Source organism: Oncorhynchus mykiss, chromosome 15 (genome assembly GCF_057628025.1).
Source record: "Oncorhynchus mykiss isolate SJ-2025 chromosome 15, ASM5762802v1, whole genome shotgun sequence".
Lineage (NCBI taxonomy): Eukaryota > Metazoa > Chordata > Actinopteri > Salmoniformes > Salmonidae > Oncorhynchus > Oncorhynchus mykiss.
In genome coordinates, this window is record NC_143036.1 from 61,529,612 (window position 1) to 61,545,884 (window position 16,273).

General features: G+C 44.1%; 2 protein-coding genes across 11 annotated transcripts; one reads left to right on the forward strand and one right to left on the reverse strand.

Annotated features, from left to right (window-relative positions):
- The first annotated feature begins 1,219 nt into the window (after positions 1–1,219).
- Positions 1,220–11,742, forward strand: LOC110490421 (DNA damage-regulated autophagy modulator protein 1). Of its 10 annotated transcripts, none has more exons than XM_021563805.3 (8): positions 1,246–1,436; positions 6,481–6,556; positions 8,090–8,157; positions 8,510–8,652; positions 8,732–8,909; positions 9,011–9,048; positions 9,902–9,994; positions 10,083–11,742. In XM_021563805.3, the coding sequence occupies exons 1-8, from the start codon at positions 1,376–1,378 to the stop codon at positions 10,119–10,121; spliced, it is 696 nt and encodes a 231-aa protein (XP_021419480.1). In that variant the 5' UTR covers positions 1,246–1,375; the 3' UTR covers positions 10,122–11,742. The 10 variants fall into 10 exon arrangements, 9 of the variants coding, with proteins under 9 accessions (XP_090056753.1, XP_090056757.1, XP_021419480.1 ...); XM_021563806.3 differs by having other exon boundaries at positions 8,810–8,909; XM_090200626.1 differs by having other exon boundaries at positions 1,253–1,333; positions 6,488–6,556.
- Positions 11,732–16,273, reverse strand: LOC110490422 (WASH complex subunit 3). Its single transcript, XM_021563808.3, has 6 exons — positions 16,097–16,273; positions 15,706–15,870; positions 15,418–15,561; positions 13,591–13,689; positions 13,437–13,501; positions 11,732–13,281 (listed from the first exon to the last, which is right to left on the reverse strand). The coding sequence occupies exons 1-6, from the start codon at positions 16,145–16,147 to the stop codon at positions 13,185–13,187; spliced, it is 621 nt and encodes a 206-aa protein (XP_021419483.3). The 5' UTR covers positions 16,148–16,273; the 3' UTR covers positions 11,732–13,184.

Consider the following 16,273-nt stretch of genomic DNA (forward strand, 5'->3'; position numbering starts at 1 on the left):
GTCCGTAGAAACATGTCAAACAATGTATAGAATCAATCTTTAGGATGTTTTTAACATAAATCTTCAATAATGTTCCAACCAGAGAATTCCTTTGTCTGTAGAATTTCAATGAAACAGAGCTCGCTCTCACGTGAACGAGTGTCACGAGCTCATGGCATTCTGGCAGACCTCTGACTCATTCGGCCTCCCTTCACAGTAGAAGCATCAAACAAGGTTCTAAAGACTGTTGACATCTAGTGGAAGTCTTAGGAAATGCAACATGACCAATATCCCACTGTATCTTCAATAGGGAAGGAGTTGAAAAACGACCAACCTCAGATTTCCCACTTCTTGGTTGGATTTTTTCTCAGGTTTTTACCTGCCATATGAGTTCTGTTATACTCACAGACATCATTCAAACCGTTTTAGTAACTTCAGAGTGTTTTTGCAAATGGGACATATATTAGCAACTGGGACTGAGTAGCAGGCAGTTTACTCTGGGCTCCTCTAGGCACCGTATTCATCCAAGCTACTCAATACTGCCCCCAGCCATAAGAAGTTAATGCAAAGCCTTATCAGAAATGTCCAACATGCTAACTGGTTGTAGTTACACACGTCGAAATTGCACAGTTGCTAGTTCCGACTAGGAGGTGAACATGGCATAAACACAGGCAGAAATCCTAGACAAAAAAAACCTGCTTCAGTCTGCTTTACACTGGGCAAGGAATTCACCTTTCAGCAAGACAAATCTATACTGGAGTTGCTTACCAGGAAGACAGTGAATGTTCCCGAGTGGCCAAATGACAGTTTTGACTTTAATCTGCTTGAAAATCTTTGGCAAGATTTAAACTGCTGTCTAGTCATGATTCCCAACACCTTGACAGAGCTTGAAGAATTTTGAAAACAAGGGGCAAAAATGTCACAATGCAGGTTTGCAAAGCTCTTTAGAGACTTACTCAATAAGACACAGCTGTAATCGCTGCCAAATGTATTTCTAACATGTATTGACTCAGGGGGTGAATAGTTATCGAATATATATAATAGAATATATATAATAGAATATATATAATAGAAATATAATATGAGTGTTTTAATTTTCATTAATTACGTTTATTTTTTGTTAAATGTCTTCCAATTTAACATTACAGAGTATTTTGTGTAGATCAATGAGAGAGAGAAAAAACTAACAATTCAATTAATTTCAATCCCACTGTGTAACGCAACAAACTTCGGAAAAAATACAAGCGGGTGAATATTTATGATACCCACTCTGGTATGCACGGCTTAGTGTTGTTTTCTGTCACATGCGGAAATGATCGGAAGACGTTCTATGTCTTTATCAATTGCACTCAAGGTCGGTCTGTCTGTGTTGTAACTTTTCCTTATTGTTGACAATATGTTTTGGTTCATGGACATGAAGGGAATGTGCTTTTTACCAGTTTTCTTGGTCATCTGGTCATCTTGTTACGGTGCGTGAATGAGGACCCAAAAGCGAATCAACTTAAACAGAGCTTCTTTAATTACCAAACATAGGTAGGCTCAGATAGACCGGCAGATTCCGACAGGACAGGACAAGGTTACAGCAAACATGACGATAGTCTGGTTCAGGCATGAATGACACAAACAAACAAGAATCCGACAAGGACAGGAGCAGAAACAGAGAGAGATATAGGGACCTAATCAGAGGGAAAAAGGGAACAGGTGGGGAACGGGGTGAATGGGTAGTTAGAGGAGACAAGGGACAGCTGGGGGAAAGCGGGGGAGAAAAGGTAACCTAACACGACCAGCAGAGGGAGACAGGGTGAAGGGAAAGGACAGAGACAAGACAACATGACAGTACATGACAGTACCCCCCCACTCACCGAGCGCCTCCTGGCGCACTCGAGGAGGAAACCTGGCGGCAACGGAGGAAATCATCAATCAGCGCACGGTCCAGCACGTCCCGAGAGGGAACCCAACTCCTCTCCTCAGGACCGTACCCCTCCCAGTCAACTAGGTACTGATGACCACGGCCCCGAGGACGCATGTCCAAGATTTTACGGACCCTGTAGATAGGTGCGCCCTCGACAAGGATGGGGGGGGGGGGGGGAAGACGAGCGGGGGCGCGAAGAACGGGCTTAACACAGGAGACATGGAAGACCGGGTGGACGCGACGAAGATATCGCGGAAGAAGAAGTCGCACTGCGACAGGATTAATGACCTGAGAGATACGGAATGGACCAATGAACCGCGGGGTCAACTTGCGAGAAGCCGTCTTAAGGGGAAGGTTCTGAGTGGAGAGCCAAACTCTCTGACCGCGACAATATCTAGGGCTCTTAGTTCTACGCTTATTAGCAGCTCTCACAGTCTGCGCCCTATAACGGCAAAGTGCAGACCTGACCCTCTTCCAGGTGCGCTCGCAACGTTGGACAAAAGCCTGAGCGGAGGGGACGCTGGACTCGGCGAACTGAGATGAGAACAACGGAGGCTGGTACCCGAGGCTACTCTGAAAAGGAGATAGCCCGGTCGCAGACGAAGGAAGCGAGTTGTGGGCGTATTCTGCCCAGGGGAGCTGTTCTGACCAAGACGCAGGGTTGCGAAAAGAAAGACTGCGTAAGATGCGACCAATAGTCTGATTGGCCCGTTCTGCTTGACCGTTAGACTGGGGGTGAAAGCCGGAAGAGAGACTGACGGAAGCCCCAATCAAACGGCAAAACTCCCTCCAAAATTGAGACGTGAATTGCGGACCTCTGTCCGAAACGACGTCTGACGGAAGGCCATGAATTCTGAAAACATTCTCGATGATGATTTGTGCCGTCTCTTTAGCAGAAGGAAGCTTAGCAAGGGGAATGAAATGAGCCGCCTTAGAGAACCTATCGACAACCGTAAGAATAACAGTCTTCCCCGCTGACGAAGGCAGTCCGGTGACAAAATCTAAGGCGATGTGAGACCACGGTCGAGAGGGAATAGGAAGCGGCCTGAGACGGCCGGCAGGAGGAGAGTTACCGGACTTAGTCTGCGCGCAGACCGAACAAGCAGCCACGAAACGACGCGTGTCATGCTCCCGGGTGGGCCACCAGAAACGCTGGCGAATGGAAGCAAGCGTACCCCGAACGCCAGGGTGGCCGGCTAACTTGGCAGAGTGAGCCCACTGAAGAACGGCCAGACGAGTAGGAACGGGAACGAACAGAAGGTTCCTAGGACAAGCGCGCGGCGACGGAGTTTGAGTGAGTGCTTGCTTTACCTGCCTCTCAATTCCCCAGACAGTCAACCCGACAACACGCCCCTCAGGGAGAATCCCCTCGGGGTCAGTGGAGGCTACTGAAGAACTGAAGAGACGAGACAAAGCATCAGGCTTGGTGTTCTTAGAGCCCGGACGATAAGAAATCACGAACTCGAAACGAGCGAAAAACAGCGCCCAACGCGCCTGACGCGCATTAAGTCGTTTGGCAGAACGGATGTACTCAAGGTTCCTATGGTCAGTCCAAACGACAAAAGGAACGGTCGCCCCCTCCAACCACTGTCGCCATTCGCCTAGGGCTAACCGGATGGCGAGCAGTTCGCGGTTACCCACATCATAGTTACGTTCCGACGGCGACAGGCGATGAGAAAAATACGCGCATGGGTGGACCTTGTCGTCAGAGAGGGAGCGCTGAGAAAGGATGGCTCCCACTCCCACCTCTGACGCGTCAACCTCGACAACGAACTGTCTAGAGACGTCAGGTGTAACAAGGATAGGAGCGGATGTAAAACGATTCTTGAGGAGATCAAAAGCTCCCTGGGCGGAAACGGACCACTTAAAGCACGTCTTGACAGAAGTAAGGGCTGTGAGAGGAGCTGCCACCTGACCGAAATTACGGATGAAACGACGATAGAAGTTCGCGAAGCCGAGAAAGCGCTGCAGCTCGACGCGTGACTTAGGGACGGGCCAATCAATGACAGCTTGGACCTTAGCGGGATCCATCTTAATGCCTTCAGCGGAAATAACAGAACCGAGAAATGTGACGGAGGAGGCATGAAAAGTGCACTTCTCAGCCTTCACAAAAAGACAATTCTCTAAAAGGCGCTGGAGGACACGTCGAACGTGCTGAACATGAATCTGGAGTGACGGTGAAAAAATCAGGATATCGTCAAGGTAAACGAAAACAAAGATGTTCAGCATGTCTCTCAGGACATCATTGACTAATGCCTGAAAGACAGCTGGAGCGTTAGCGAGGCCGAAAGGAAGAACCCGGTATTCAAAGTGCCCTAACGGAGTGTTAAACGCCGTCTTCCACTCGTCCCCCTCCCTGATGCGCACGAGATGGTAAGCGTTACGAAGGTCCAACTTAGTGAAAAACCTGGCTCCCTGCAGGATCTCGAAGGCTGAAGACATAAGAGGAAGCGGATAACGATTCTTCACTGTTATGTCATTCAGCCCTCGATAATCTATGCAGGGGCGCAGAGACCCGTCCTTCTTCTTGACAAAAAAAAACCCCGCTCCGGCGGGAGAGGAGGAGGGGACTATGGTACCGGCGTCAAGAGCTACAGACAAATAATCTTCGAGAGCCTTACGTTCGGGAGCCGACAGAGAGTATAGTCTACCCCGGGGGGGGGTGGTTCCCGGAAGGAGATCAATACTACAATCATACGACCGGTGTGGAGGAAGAGAGGTGGCCCTGGACCGACTGAACACCGTGCGCAGATCGTGATATTCCTCCGGCACCCCTGTCAAATCACCAGGCTCCTCCTGTGAAGAAGAGACAGAGGAAACAGGAGGGATAGCAGACATTAAACATTTCACATGACAAGAGACGTTCCAGGAGAGGATAGAATTACTAGACCAATTAATGGAAGGATTATGACAAACTAGCCAGGGATGGCCCAAAACAACAGGTGTAAAAGGTGAACGAAAAATTAAAAAAGAAATGGTTTCACTATGATTACCAGAAACAGTGAGGGTTAAAGGTAGCGTCTCACGCTGAATCCTGGGGAGAGGACTACCATCCAGGGCGAACAAGGCCGTGGGCTCCTTTAACTGTCTGAGAGGAATGTCATGTTCCCGAGCCCAGGTCTCGTCCATAAAACAGCCCTCCGCCCCAGAGTCTATTAAGGCACTGCAGGAAGCTGACGAACCGGTCCAGCGTAGATGGACCGACAAGGTAGTGCAGGATCTTGAAGGAGAGACAGGAGTAGTAGCGCTCACCAGTAGCCCTCCGCTTACTGACGAGCTCTGGCCTTTTACTGGACATGAAGTGACAAAATGACCAGCGGAACCGCAATAGAGACAGAGGCGGTTGGTGATTCTCCGTTCCCTCTCCTCAGTCGAGATGCGGATACCTCCCAGCTGCATGGACTCAGCACCCGAGCCGGCAGAGGAAGATGGTAGTGATGCGGAGAGGGAGGCGACGGAGAGCGCGAGCTCCTTTCCACGAGCTCGGTGACGAAGATCAACCCGTCGCTCAATGCGAATAGCGAGTTCAATCAAGGAATCCACGCTGGAAGGAACCTCCCGGGAGAGAATCTCATCCTTTACCTCTGCGCGGAAACCCTCCAGAAGACGAGCGAGCAAGGCCGGCTCGTTCCAGCCACTGGAGACAGCAAGAGTGCGAAACTCAATAGAGTAGTCTGTTATGGATCGATTGCCTTGACATAGGGAAGACAGGGCCCTGGAAGCCTCCTCTCCAAAAACAGATCGATCAAAAACCCGTATCATCTCCTCCTTAAAGTCTTGATACTGGTTAGTACACTCAGCCCTTGCCTCCCAGATTGCCGTGCCCCACTCACGAGCCCGTCCAATAAGGAGAGATATGACGTAGGCGACACGAGCAGTGCTCCTGGAGTAAGTGTTGGGCTGGAGAGAAAACACAATATCACACTGGGTGAGGAACGAGCGGCATTCAGTGGGCTCCCCAGAGTAACACGGCGGGTTATTGATTCTGGGCTCCGGAGATTCGAAAGCCCTGGAAGTGGCCGGTGGATCGAGGCGGAGATGGTGAACCTGTTCTGTGAGGTTGGAGACTTGGGTGGCCAGGGTCTCAACGGCATGTCGAGCAGCAGACAATTCCTGCTTGTGTCTGCCTAGCATCGCTCCCTGGATCTCGACGGCTGAGTGGAGAGGATCCGAAGTCGCTGGGTCCATTCTTGGTCGGATTCTTCTGTTACGGTGCGTGAATGAGGACCCAAAAGCGAATCAACTTAAACAGAGCTTCTTTAATTACCAAACATAGGTAGGCTCAGATAGACCGGCAGATTCCGACAGGACAGGACAAGGTTACAGCAAACATGACGATAGTCTGGTTCAGGCATGAATGACACAAACAAACAAGAATCCGACAAGGACAGGAGCAGAAACAGAGAGAGATATAGGGACCTAATCAGAGGGAAAAAGGGAACAGGTGGGGAACGGGGTGAATGGGTAGTTAGAGGAGACAAGGGACAGCTGGGGGAAAGCGGGGGAGAAAAGGTAACCTAACACGACCAGCAGAGGGAGACAGGGTGAAGGGAAAGGACAGAGACAAGACAACATGACAGTACATGACACATCTAGCACGTTTATTGTCTCCTACATAATTGCATTGTTCGAGCATGATTTGGGTTTCATCTTACCCTATATAAGGTAAGTAAGAATTTAGAACAAGAAGATTATAGGCTATTATTTATCAGTTGCCTATTAGTTTTTATTTTCCACGAACTGCCTTTCTTTATCAAACCGTTAATAAGATTACACATGTAGTGGAGGGATAGGCCTTATCAATTACGTAGTACAATATAAAAAATCGTGCACAAAGTAGCCTATACAAACGCAAAGCAAGTGAAATATATTCACAGCCTAGATTCAACAGAATCTCATTTGTCAGGCATCAAGAGCGCTCAGCTCTCAACTGGGTACCAGTATATGCTAATCAATGCAACAATGGGTATGCAACCCAAGTAGGCTGGTCGACTTCGATGTCTTGGTTGAATATTGACGATGCGCAATTCAATCATCATGCTTTGTTTGAATAAACATATCTAAAGGCTTCCCAAAACACCTTCCCAGTTAAACATTGACCGTAAGGATTGCATCACAATGATTTGTCTCAATCGGCTGGGCATTTGTTAAGCAAACTCTGCCATCACATATCGGTCATTGTACAGTAGCCTACTGCTAGTTTATAAAGTGTATTGCTAGGTGCGCAATGAATTGGGGGAACTCAGACCTCAAAAAGTCTCCTGATGTGGATTAACATTGTTGTGGACTTAGAACATCCCATTTGTTCTGTTTTTCTGTTAAATAGTGTGCTTTTGAGAGTGAAAACCTGAAAATCTGTAGGAAAATATATAGAAAACAGAATTGTTCCTTTCCTTCGCTGGGAGGGCCGTTTGGGAAATTTGGGGCAACATTACAGTATACCCACTTTTCCAGGCACCATAACACCACTGGTTACATACAATGTGATACAATTTCCCTTAATAATTACAGCTTTTGATGAGTGCTAATAAAAACATATTTCCATTACACACACTGATTTAAATAATAAAGAAGTCAAATCAAATGTTATGTGTCACATGCTTCGTAAACAAGATATGTAGATTAACTGTATAAGTGAAACATGTATCACATTGTAGCCAGTGATGTAGTGATGCCTAGAGAAATGGGTATATGGTGTATAGCCTCCACTACACCACCGACTGTAGCGACAAAAATAAATCAGTTTGGTTTTCCCCAGTTCAGACCATTACTTGGCTGCCACACACAGTCAGTCATTGGCTGCTACCCAGGTCCTAGCGCCTAGAACCCTAGAGGGCGTAGTTCTTCCTGATGTCGTATGACAAACAACTTCAAAGGAATAATAACACAATCTTGTGCCTGTTGGGCTACCCAGGTCCCAGCTGTGTAGCCAACTGCGTAGAGACCTGTGAACTACTTACTAGCCAGTGTGTTTCCTTACTTGACTTTTAAAGGGGATAAGCTCTTACACTAAAAAGGCATTGTCAACATGTTCACAATTTCACAGTATTATTCCAACCTCATAGTGTGGAAATATAAAGCACAGAAAAAAAATCAAGTTTTGGACTGCACTGGGCCTTAAACATATCAACAGTTTTAAAATGCCCTCTAGACACTGCAGAATTACACCCATTAAACCTGAACTCTTCTTTTCTTTAGTGAAATTGGGGCTGAACCCCCAGAGAGTTGTATCTTTGGCTTGATGACGGTCATCACTGCATGTGCAGGTGAGCACAGAAAGACACTAAACCCATGAAAGGCCTTTTGTTTTTGTCTGAGCTTAAGCAACCTCATGGGTTTTTCCAGTTCAGCAACTATGCCGAACGCTTTAGTAACACTTCACATTTTTTTGAAAATGAAAGTAGAAATGCATGTTAACAAAAGGCTGGGATCAATGGTATAATATAATTTTACTGAGTATTACATATAAGTTCCCTATGTTTTAAAGTGCAAATTAAATAAATACATAAATATTGTATGTTTACATTGCCCTACAGTAACCTGTGAGCGAATACTGTCTAAATGTGACATTTTAAAATAAAAACATTCACTCCATGTGCCATACCAAATCCTCTACAGGTATGGCCACCATGTATGCCAGATACAAGTTTGTGGAGAAGCTCAATGAGACAGCAGGTGGTGTGCCCCCAGCACTGAACCAGGCTGCTTTCTGGATTGGAATGCTTTCTTGTTTGGGGATGTGTTTTGTCGCTACTTTCCAGGTTGGTTGTCGCCTCTTAAGTGAGAAGATGGAGTGTCATATTCCATACATGATCTCTCTGGTGTGTTATTTTACCCCAGGAAACAACAATTATTCAAGTTCATGATGCAGGTGCAATACTCTTCTTCGTTTCTGGTGTGTTGTACACCATCCTCCAGTCCATTATATCCTATAAGGCTTTCCCCTATGGATGTTCGTTGGCCTTGTGTCGTGTGCGCACAGGAATGGCAACCATGGCCTTCCTGGCAGTCCCCCCCAGTATCCTTGAAAACAATAGTAATCCATTGTGTCTAAATTATTTTAATGAATGAATGATCATTGTTTTATCAAATAAAAGGTCTCCTTCATTTTTCAACCAGCTATTATCTGTGCCTTACTGCATAGAACTGAAGACAAGGTACGGTATGAGCACATCTTTACCAAGAACACAACTCACACAAACAACAAAGATGGACAACATTCTGGATCCATATACAGTTAAAGTCGGAAGTTTACATACAATTAGGTTGGAGTCATTTAAACTCGTTTTTCAACCACTCCAACCACACAAGTAATTTGTCCAACAATTGTTTCCAGACAGATTATTTCACTTAAAATTCACTGTATCACAATTCCAGTTTGTCAAGACGTTTACATAGACTAAGTAGACTGCATTTAAACAGCTTGGAAAATTCCAGAAAATGATGTCATGGCTTTAGAAGCTTCTGATAGGCTAATTGACATCATTTGAGTAAATTGGAGGTGTACCTGTGGATTTATTTCAGGGCCGACCTTCAAACTCACTGCCTCTTTCCTTGATGGGAAGCGTGGAAAGCGTGTGCGAGCAAGGAGGCCTACAAACCTGACTCAAGTTACACCAGCTCTGTCAGGAGGAATGGGACAAAATTCACCCAACTTATTGTGGGAAGCTTGTGGAAGGCTACCCGAAACGTTGACCCAAGTTAAACAATTTAAAGGAAATGCTACCAAATACTAATTGAGCGTATGTAAACGTCTGACCCACTGGGAATGTGCTGAAAGAAATAAAAGCTGAAATAAATAATTCTCTCTACTATTATTCTGGCATTTCACATTCTTAAAATAAAGTGGTGATCCTAACTAGGATTAAATGTCAGGAATTGTGAAAAACTGAGTTTAAATGTATTTGGCTAAGGTGTATGTAAACTTCCGACTTCAACTGTAGGCTTCATAGGCCAGAGAAGCTATACGTGACAATATCAGTCTCTATCCGACCCTTCCTGTCATTACAGGACAATGTGTTCCATCTGGTGAGTGCTGTGAGTGAGTGGATCGTGGTCTTCAGCTTCATCTTCTTCTTCTTCACCTACATCCATGACTTTAAAGTGAGTTTTCTGTCATTGTGGTGGGAATGATTGTCCTTTTCTTCTCCTTTACGAGTTATTCCTCTTTGTCTTGTTTTTTTTTTTACAGAAGTTTACTCTGAAGCTTAGAACAGAGTTTGTTTCCTGACGAAGCAGAGATGTTCCATTAGGGTTTACGTCCGGGCTCTGGCTGGGCCACTCAAGGACATTCAGAGGCTTGTCCCGAAGCCACTCCTGCATTGTCTTGTCTGTGTGCTTAGGGTCGTTGTCCTGTTCGAAGGTGAACCTTCACCCCAGTCTGCGATTCTGAGTGCTCTGGAGCAGGTTTTTATCAAGGATTTCTATGCATCTTTCCCTAGATCCTGACTAGTCTCTCAGTCCCTGCCACTGAAAAACATCCCACAGCATGATGCTGCTACCACCATGCTTCATTGTATTCCTCCAAACGAGATTCTTGGCATTCAGCCCAAATAGTTCAATGTTTGTTTCTTCTGACCAGAGAATCTTGTTTCTCATTATCTGAGAGTCCTTTAGCTGCCTTTGGGCAAACTCCAAGCAGGCTGCCTTTTTCTGAGGAGTGGCTTCTATCTGGCCACTCTACCATAAAGGCCTGATTTGTGGAGTGCTGCAGAAATGGTTGTCATTCTGGAAGGTTTTCCCATCTCCAAAGAGGAACTCTGGAGCTCTGACAGAGTAACCATCAAGTTTTTGGTTACCTTCCTGGCCAAGGCCCTTCTCCCCCGATTGCTCAGTTTGGCCGGGTGGCCAGCTCTAGGAAGAGTCTTGGTGGTTCCAAACTTCTTCCATTAAGAATGATGGTGGCCACTGTTTTCTTGGGGACCTTCAATGCTGCAGAAATGTTTTGGTACCCTTCCCCAGGTCTGTGCTTCAACACAAACCTGTCTCAGAGCTCTACAGACAATTGCTTTGACCTCATGACTTGGTTTTTGCTCTGACATTCACTGTCAACTGTAGGACCTTATATAGACAGGTGTGTGCCTTTCCAAATCATATCCAATCAATTGAATTTACCACAGGTGGAATCCAATCGAGTTCTAAAAACATCTCAAAGACGATCAATGGAAACAGGATCCACCTGAGCTCAACTTCAAGTCTCATAACAAAGGATCTGAATACTTATTTAAATAAGGTATTTAAAAAAAATGTGTTTTTGCTTTGTCATTATGGGGTATTATGTGTAGATTGATGAGGAAAACATCAATTTTAGAATAAGGCTGTAACGTAACAAAATGTTGAAAAAAGGGAAGATTGAATCCTTTCCAAATGAACTGTATGAGATTATCTGAATGATTACTTGATTAATACTGTATCCATTGCAACATAACCTGAGTCTTAACGGTTAACCACAAAACAAAACACATCCTGTGAACAGCAATTCTAGAATTTGTTGGGTTAATGAAAGACTCATCCAGGTGGTACAAAGGTCAGTATTGAACAAGAAAAATCACAAGATCAAGTTAAGAAAATGAATTTCACGCATCACTAGTTTATGGATAGAGGCTGTATGTACACTTACCTACTCCAAGGTTCATTGTTTTATATTAGAATGTAAATATTTTTCTAGTTAGGTATTTTTCTCAAGAAGAACTCATGTTTCTCAGGGTATTGAGGCATATCTATGGTATACCATTGTAATAAAGTAACTCAGAATACATACAGGGCTACTGTGTGTGTGAAGTATTTCTATGTTCCCAACAACAAAAGAACAGTGTTCGAATAAAATTATGTCCACATATCTTTAGGTAAAATGTGGTCTTTATTTTTACGGCTAAACTGCATAAACACTCAGACCTCAATACTGCTTGCCTTGCGCTTGTGAACAACGTGCTTTCCAATCTTCTAACACCTCTCCATCTACACACTTTCTTAATCAATTGGGGAAAAAAATCCATAATTGCAGTGTTCTACCCAGAGACAACTGCAAACAATGTGAAGATGAATTGGATCTCTGAGCATTTGTTTGGATAAGAGATGTTGTATAAAACTCTCTTGACTTAAAGGTATAGTGCAGTGGGAATCAAGGGCCTGAAAGGCTTGCTAACATGGTTAGTCACACTTGGTTAAATCTGGGATTAAGATGCATCATTTTAGAAGAGAGGTGAATTCACATTAGGTACTACTGTTAATTTGGCCTTACACAGTACCATTGCAATTGACACATTGCTCACAAGTAGTGGTGTTCTTTCCATTATATATTTACCCAAAAGTACAATTTTCTTAATTTGTCCTTCACATTGTTCACTCCAGGAACATTTACATTTCAACAGCTTAATGTCTCAATTAAAAACGAATAATCGGCCAGAGAACAGTCCACAAAATTTCTGCTTGACATCCTTCATACAGCAGTTGTAGTATAAAATAGTACCCATCAAATGTTATCACAAACATTATTATGGACATGAGATACAACTTATCACCCTCTCACAAGTGTAACATGAAGACATCACTGTCAAAATAATAAAACAAATGTGACTAAAGCACAATTACATTTTTGTCTTTTAGCAGACAGTCTTATCCAGAGCGACTTATAGGAGCAATAAGTGCTTTGCTCAAGGGCACAGACAGATGTTTCACCTATTTGGCTCTGGGATTCCAACCAGCAACATTCCGGTTACTGGCCCAATGCCCTTAACCGCTAGACTACCTGCCGCCCCACAATCTCTTTCAAAGGCATTGGAATGTTCACATGATACTGACACAGGGCAGAGGCATGTTTGCCCAGTGCAATCTTAAGAAAATAATGGTCAATTATTAATCGATTATCTGGTTAGTACTTTCCATGGTTGTCATTCCATCGGTTTTACTGCTAAACTATGTAAATAAAGACACACCATGTCCATGACCAATCAAATGTTTTAGGAGAAGAAATGGAAACAAAAATATAACATTCACAAGATCAGTGGCTGACCTGGACATAGACATTATCAGCTCTTTCTCGTTGACATTCACTCAATCTACAATGCCATTTCAGCTACTTAACAATCTGCCTGTTTTTGTAAGTCCCATGCATCCCTGCAGATCCCTTCCACAGAAGTGGGACTTTCTGTCTGGTAGCACTGTAGTTCTGCCTGTCAAGCACACTGGCATCTAGTCCTTCTGTGCCCCTGCAGCAGCACAGTGGAAAAGGCCTGGAGCACAGATGACAGGGAAGGAAGTTCCCTATAGGCAGCTTCATGGCTAAGGCAGCAGATCAATCGCTGAAAGATGACTCACTGCCATCGTCGCTGTCATCATCGTGATCCAGTGTTTTCTTTTTGACGGCATCAGGCACAGGTGCATCTGGTGTGCTGCATACAGAAACATGTAGCAATCACCATTGTTACTTAAAATAAATGTAGAACCACCATTTTATGACATTCAGATGTGGGTGTGAAACAAAACGTATTGGATTACGAGGTATGAGAATACAGATATTACTAAGACGTAATGTAAGCACACTCACTCAAGCAGTTTGGGATCCAAACCTTCCTGGACCATTTTATTCTTTATCGCCATAACTGGAACACCCTGTTTTTGAATAGTTTTCTAAATTACAGATTTCATTGAACAGATTTCAAATTTCTACAGAATATGACAATGTATAGAGAGAGACCTACCACTTGCACCATCTTGAGATATCTGGCATAGCGTGGGTCCTTGGCCACAGTCATCCAACTGTCTCCTGCTGCTCTTGGTTCTGTTATGTTTGGAGACACCTACAATAGAGTCAATACTGCAATTCAGTATTTCCATCATGCACAAATACACCGAGTCTTTACGTTATTGTTGCATCAAAATGGATATGTTGAAATCCCAGGAGGTTGGTGGCACCTTAATTGGGGAGGACTGGCTCGTGGTAATAGCTGGAGCGGAATCAGTGGAATGGTATCAAATACATCAAACATGGTTTCTAAGTGTTTGATGCCGTTAAATTCGCTCCGTTCTGGCCATTGTTATGAGCCGTCCTCCCCTCAGCAGCCTCCACTGATTTAAATATATGTAGTTGTGTGCATAAGCCAACTACACAATTACTGTGTGTGTGGTGCCATCAGAAAGTATTCATAACCTGGACTTATTCCATTTTTTTCTCACCCGTCTACACACAATACTCCACAATGACAAAGTGAAAACATGTTTAGACATTTTTGCAAATATATGGAAAATTAAATACAGAAATATCCCATTTACATATGTATTCACCCGAGTTAATACTTTGTGAAAGCACCTTTGGCAGCAATTACAGGTGTGAGTTGTCTTCAATGTCTGTCAGCTTTGCACTTATGGATTTTAGGATTTTCTCCCTTGCAGATTTTCTCAAGCTCTGTTAAGTTAGATAGGGAACAGCAATCTTCAAGTCTTTCCACAGATTTAATGGTATTCAAGTCTGGTCTATGGCTGGGCCACTCAAGCACTTTGACTGTATGCTTTGGGTCATTGCCCTATTGAAACGTAAATCGTTGCCCCAGTCTAAGGTAGTTTGCAGGTTCTCATCAAGGATTTGCCTGTATTTGGCTCCATTCATTGTTCCCTCTATCCTAACCAGTCTCCCTGCCACTGAAAAGCATCCCCATAGCATGATGCTGCCACCACCATGCTTCACAGTAGGGATGGTGTTAGATGGGTGATGAGCTGTGCCAGGTTCTCTCCCGGCATAGCGCTTTGCATTCAGGCCAAAGAGTTATATTTTTGTCTCAGATCACAGAATCTTTTGTCTTATGAGCTCAGTCTTTCATGTGCCTTTTTGCAAACTCCAGGCGTGCAGTCATGTGCCTTTTTCTCAGGAGTGGCTTCCGTCTGGTCCCTCTCCCATAAAGCCCAGATTGGTGAAGTGCTTTAGAGACGGTTGTCCTTCTGACAAGTTCTCCCATCTCAGCCAAGGAACTATGTAGTTCTGTCAGAGTGGTCATTTGGGTCTTGTGACCTCCCTGGCAGAGTCTGGGTAGTTCCATATTTTTTTCAATTTCCCAATTTTGGAGACCACTCTACTCTTGAAAACTTTCAACACTAGTTTATACCCTTCCCCAGATATATGCCTCATCACAATTATATCTTGGATATATATGGACTTCATGGTATAGTTCCTGCTCTGACATGCACTGTCAAATGTTGGACCTTATATAGACAGGTGTTTCTTTATAAATCATGTCCAAACAATTGAATTGGCCACAGTTGTAGTAACATCTCAAGGATTGGATGCACCTGAGCTCAATTTGGAGTGTCATAGCAAAAGGGTGAGAATACTTATGTAAATGAGACATTTCTATATTTCATTTCCAATAAATTAGCAAACATTTCTAAAAACATGTTTTCACTTTGTCATTATGGGGTATTGTGTATAGATGCAGGAGAAAAAATATTTAATCCATTTTAAAATCAAGGGTATGAGTACTTTCTGAAGGCAGTGTGTGTGTGTGTGTGTGTGGGGGGGGGGGGGGGGGCGTTACCTCAGGAGGTGGCAATGGCACAGCCACAGCTATAGGGGTCTCTGGTTGACTTGGCACAACTGCGACTGGACCATTAACCTCTGTAGCTGGCCGCTGACCAACACCCTCCACCCTGACATCCTCCAAACCAGGAATAGAGGAGAGCTACATAGAACAAAATCAGGACGCACTGACATTATCATATTGGTATGCCCAGAGCAGCAAAGCACATAACAGTAAACAACATCAAAGACAAGAGTAAAGTCATAGTATTGTATACAAAACACATACAGAAGCTGGGTTACCTACCTTTGCTTCCAAAATGCTGAGGGTAGTTTCAATCTGCTGTATCCGAAGAGATATGCATGCAAGTTTCTCTTCGCAAACTGTCGAAAAACGATTGAGAAAGCGGACAGTGTGCACTATGAACTGGTTGAGATAGGCAACGACTCTCCTCTGTTGTATGGCTGGGACCTGTGACCATATCATTCAGTATCATGGGAAAAATACAATGTTTATTTACTTACAGAGTTGGGGAGTTCAAAAACATTTACTACACATACTCGTTAGATACAACATTTACTTGATTACATTATTTGGCTGAGAGTCATTCAGCTTGTTTACAAAACAAGCTGACGCTATCATGGCTAATTTAGCTACAGTAGCCACCAAGATAACTTCGGCTACGGAAAACACTCACCTTGGTCAGATCTATTCCTGATCCCACAATCGGTAAACCGTCCTCGTCCATGTTTTTATCGTTTTGGCAAACTATCGATTAACTCGCTATTACTTTGTTTAATAGTAATATCTTACTGAAAATCTGCAAAAGCGAGATCGACATTTTATTACGCCTCATGTGACTTCACTGTGACCC